Source organism: Prunus mume, linkage group LG4 (genome assembly GCF_029339155.1).
Source record: "Prunus mume cultivar Tortuosa linkage group LG4, ASM2933915v1, whole genome shotgun sequence".
Lineage (NCBI taxonomy): Eukaryota > Viridiplantae > Streptophyta > Magnoliopsida > Rosales > Rosaceae > Prunus > Prunus mume.
This window is the reverse complement of record NC_142701.1, coordinates 1-4,638: the sequence shown is the minus strand read 5'-3', so window position 1 is coordinate 4,638 and position 4,638 is coordinate 1. Positions and strand designations below refer to the sequence as shown.

General features: G+C 37.1%; 1 protein-coding gene across 1 annotated transcript; it reads left to right on the top strand.

Annotated features, from left to right (window-relative positions):
• Window positions 1–2,728: 2,728 nt before the first annotated feature.
• LOC148917555 (protein ACCELERATED CELL DEATH 6-like) lies at window positions 2,729–4,387 on the top strand (the record flags this gene model as incomplete). The annotated part of the gene is made up of 2 exons (XM_089049809.1): window positions 2,729–3,698; window positions 3,855–4,387. Coding segments are annotated over 2 exons (1,503 nt in total), but the record flags the coding sequence as incomplete, so codon positions are not given.
• Window positions 4,388–4,638: the final 251 nt, after the last annotated feature.

The window sequence follows — 4,638 nt, the reverse complement described above, 5'->3', positions numbered from 1 at the left end:
TTTTATTTTCTGGCTAGGGAACATGAAATGAATTTTTGTGAAACTGTATGCTATTTTGTTTTTCCTTTCTTGACATTTTAATTAGAGTTTGAGAGAGAAAAAAGCTATAATCATTTAAAAACTGATCAAGTGTGTAATTATACATAGCTAACTTAAAGTGTGTAATTAGACATTAACTTTTTTTTTCTTCTTTGAATCATGCTATAGAACCAGATTAATTTTTGGAAATCATTGAACTGACTGTTAATTTGATCTGCTTAGGTTTCCAAGCCCTAAGTTTATTTATTTTAGTTTATTTTAATTTTATATTGTGGTCAGTCTTATCATATACCCATTTTTCTTGGTAGTTACAGTTGTTCCAGCTTGGGCAGATGTATTATATTTATTCCAATGGCTTAGGTAAGAAATAATTGCAAGATTGTAGCTTTTGGTCTGAAAATTACTATGTTAATTTTTAGGCAGATAAGTCTCTGAGGTTTGAACCCTTTGCTCTCTTTCATTTTGGCGTCTTCAGCTATAGAATTAGAGCTTCAAGTAGGTTTCTGTATTTTGTTAACCCTTCCTTTTGCGTTATGTGAGAATCTCTGGAAGTGGTCATTGTTTTGTGGGGTGGAAAGATTGGTTTGTTTTGGAGGAGGCAAATATGTGGTCAAAAATTTCCTGAAGGATTGTGCTGGAGAATCCATATTTGCAGTTGTGGGTACTGAGATGAGCGTTCGACATATGATCTATATCGTTGCGGAGGGATTTTTGGAAGTGCACAGAAAGGAAAGCTTCCTAATATTGTTTAAGAATGTACATTTACGTTTCCGGTTTTCTGTTTAAGATAGCTTTGAAGGCTTTTGATATGTAAGAAGCTTGAAAGGTTTTTGACTTAACCATACAGCCTAGTATGAATTGATAGTTACGGATTTAGTAGCTTATTCTATTTTGATATATGCAGCAAGAAATGAGGGGAATGCATTGATCACAGAATCACCTCAACATAATTCACGTCAATTACTGCAGATCCAACGCAATGACGTGGTATTTCTTTTGTTGTGTTTCGTTCTAAGTACAGATGTGCACGATTAAGCTTTCAATTTTTGATGATGTGCGACTCTGAAACCTATGTATCATGGTCGGTCTTTCAAACAACTTGAAGTGACACAATCCAGACATTGTATGGTACGTTGTTAAATGGACGTGTTAAACAGCGCAAGCATTTCATGGCATTCTTTAGGGGTGCGATTAAAATAGCAGTAAGAATCTGCTAGTCAAAGTGGGAATGCATTCGTTAGGTGTCAGAATTTCAAGTGCATGAGATTTAACTCTCAGACTTCAATATAAGGCCACATTAAAATTTTGAAAAGGAATTTGTGCAAGAAGTGCTACAAGGAAAATAAATATTTCACAAATAATTGCTCTGACATTACTTATCAGAACTCAAATGAACTAAAATAAATAGGATCTCTCTACGAAATCATTTGGCAATTTTCACATGGTATTTTTCGCTTACCAAACATTTGGCAATTTTCACACACTAATTTATTCAGGATAAAATTATGGATCTGTCACTGTTGGCCTCTCGTTTCATCTAAATGATTATAGAGGGAAACAAAACTGATAAACGGTCCCAATTTGTTGATCAGATAATGAATAATAAAATTTAGGGAGATTCACTATTATACCCACTATGGGGGTCCAAATTATATAAATACCCCATATGAAATGGACTTTTGAAACACACATAAAGCTCATTTACAATATAACAAAAAAGCTTTTAACTTCTTATAAATTACAAACTGCCATCAATTTTTTAAAACAAACTCAACCCCAAAATCTCATAAAAATACCCAAAACACTCAATAGGGCATCAAAGTAATTTAATTATCAATATTAAATTTCAATAACGCCAGTTGTCATTTTTTGGGTTTGTTTATAAAAATTCAATTGTGTAGGGTTTATTTATAATATTAGTGCTAGAAATGGGTATATCACTAAATATCTCTAAAATTTAACTTTATTAAGAGACATTTTTAACGTATATTAATTACCTTATCACTTGGATGGAGTATTGAATTGATGCCACGTAAGTAGACTTGCATGCATGGACCCAACATTGACTTGAACAAAGCCACTCACTCTCTCTCTCTCTCTCTACTATATCTTTTTGTTTTTGGCTATCTTTCGAGCATAAGTTTGAAAATGGTACAATTCATGATATTTCTTAGCAACACCATTTGGAATTATTAACCTTCTTCTTTTAGGTTATTTGATACATAAAGAGCCAGTAAACACGTTAAACACATGGTTTATCTAGTGTCTTCTTTTTTGTCTGTATAATTGATATCTTCCTAATAACTAGCTACTTCCTACTCTATTATATGTAAGTGGCATTGAGTTGTAGTTGTGATATCTATCGTTCTCTCTCAGGCTTCTCCACACCTCCAGTATTTGGTAAGGACACGTAGACCGGTAATTGTATCTAATTACTTAATTATCAGTTAACACTTGAGCGCTAGCTCTTCATATCTTATAGCAACGTTGAAGTGCAGATCGGAATCTAAAGCAACGTTGACGTCCATATATGGCAGACAAAGAGCTGCGTGCGGCCACCAATGAGGACACAGCTGCAAGCATCAGCATAGCTGACGATGAAGATGACGGCGTGGACCTCCGAAGCTTGGCTAGTGATCAGCCCGTGTCCCGCAAAGAAGCAGTGGTCCTCGATCTGCCCATGTAACAAAAAGACGATGGAGCACTCCTTGAGCAAACAGATGGCGATAAAGATTCAAGTAGCTTGCACTTTGTGCGGACCGCTTTGGAAGATGTAGAATTCAGTGAGCAATATGCTAATGCTTTCCATGGGACAAGGGAGAATGCATCAAAGAAATTAACAAAGAAGAAGGTAGTCCACGAAAGGCCCGTTCTTGATGTACCCTCGTACGAAAGAAGCCTTGAGGTAGATGTAAAATTCGCAGCGCAACATGTTAAGTTTTACCATGGCACTAGGGAGGTACCAAATGCAACAAAACCATCAGAGGAATTCAATCGAGGACTCCTTGAGCAAACAGACGGCGATGAAGATTCAAGTAGCTTGCGCTTGTACCAGCAGTTGTACGGCTACGCAACTCAGGGCAAGATAGATAGCTTTAAGGACACCATTGAAAGGAAGCTTGAGGCAGATGAAGTACATGATCCCAATGCTCGCATTCGGCTTCTGTCTCGACCAAGCCCTCATAAGAACACATTCCTTCACATAGCTGCAAGTTTCGGCCATGCGAAACTAGCAGCCGAGATCATACACCTTCACAAGCCCCTTTTGTTTGAGAAAACCTTTGAGGGCGACACTGCGCTTCATATTACCGCCAAAGCCGGGGATTTAGATACAGCAAACACTCTTCTCCGTGAAGCCCTAGGCGCTGAAAATGCTGATGAGGTATTCATGACCTTGATAAATGATGCGCAAAACACCCCCTTGCATGAGGCCCTGATTCATGGTAACCAATCAGTAGCAAAGTGTTTGATAGAAGCCTATCCTGCCTTTTCTTATTATATTAATAAGGAAGAAAAGTCACCTTTGTATCTGGCCGCTGAGGAAGGGTTTGATGAGATCGTAAAACTAATAAACAAAAAAGCAGTTGAGAAAAAGCCAGAAGTTCGCGTTAATGGCAAGTCTCCGTTGCATGCTGCAATTCTAGTCCATCGGAACAATGGTACCGTAGTACATTCAATTAATACTTCTGTTTTTTCTGCTTTGCCACAACGGCTAGTGTGGTGGATTTTTTATCCATTTTTTTATTATTTCATTTTTTAATCTGAAAGAAAAACGTCATACTCATATTGTTCTAACTTATACTTGATTTCATTAGAACTCTTAGAGATAATATCAAGTATGGAGGAAACGTTTGAGAGCCCAAAAGATGAGAAAGGGAGGACTCCACTACATTGGGAAGCATCAATTGGTTACCTGGAAGGGGTTCGTTTCTTATTTGGCAGACGCCTCTCCGATTCTCATCAAATGGATCATGGAGGCAACTTTCCAATCCATTCAGCATCAAGCAAAGGTCATATCAAGATTGTTAAAGAGCTGCTTCGACATTGTCCTGATTCAAAGGAATTGAAGAACTTTAATGGCGAAAATGTACTCCATGTTGCAGCAAGATGCGGCAAAGACAATCTTGTCAAATATTTTCTTAAAAAGGGTGAGTTTCGAATGCTGATAAACCAAAAAGACAGCAACGGAAATACTCCTTTACATTTGGCAACGATGCACCACCATCCCAAGGTTGTCTACAGATTGGCTTGGGATACAAGGACAAACTTAAAGCTCTTGAATGGTAGCGGCATGACAGCTCTTGACATTACAGAAAGCACTTTGGAAACTATTGCATCATATCATGGGGTAAGTTAGTACTATATTTACTTTTATCAGATGACTGATGATGATGATTTTGGCTATCATTTCCAAGGGAATTATCCTTGTTCTATTTAGCGGGTTGGGAACAAGTACGCATTAGTTCCAGTTTGGTATATTCTCAAAGAAATCGAACAGAGAACTAAAAGGAGAAATAAATAAATTTAGAAAACACTCTAGATTTTATTGAAGTAGGATTACAACTCTATGGCTGATGTAGCTCACTGAAAATGGTTGAT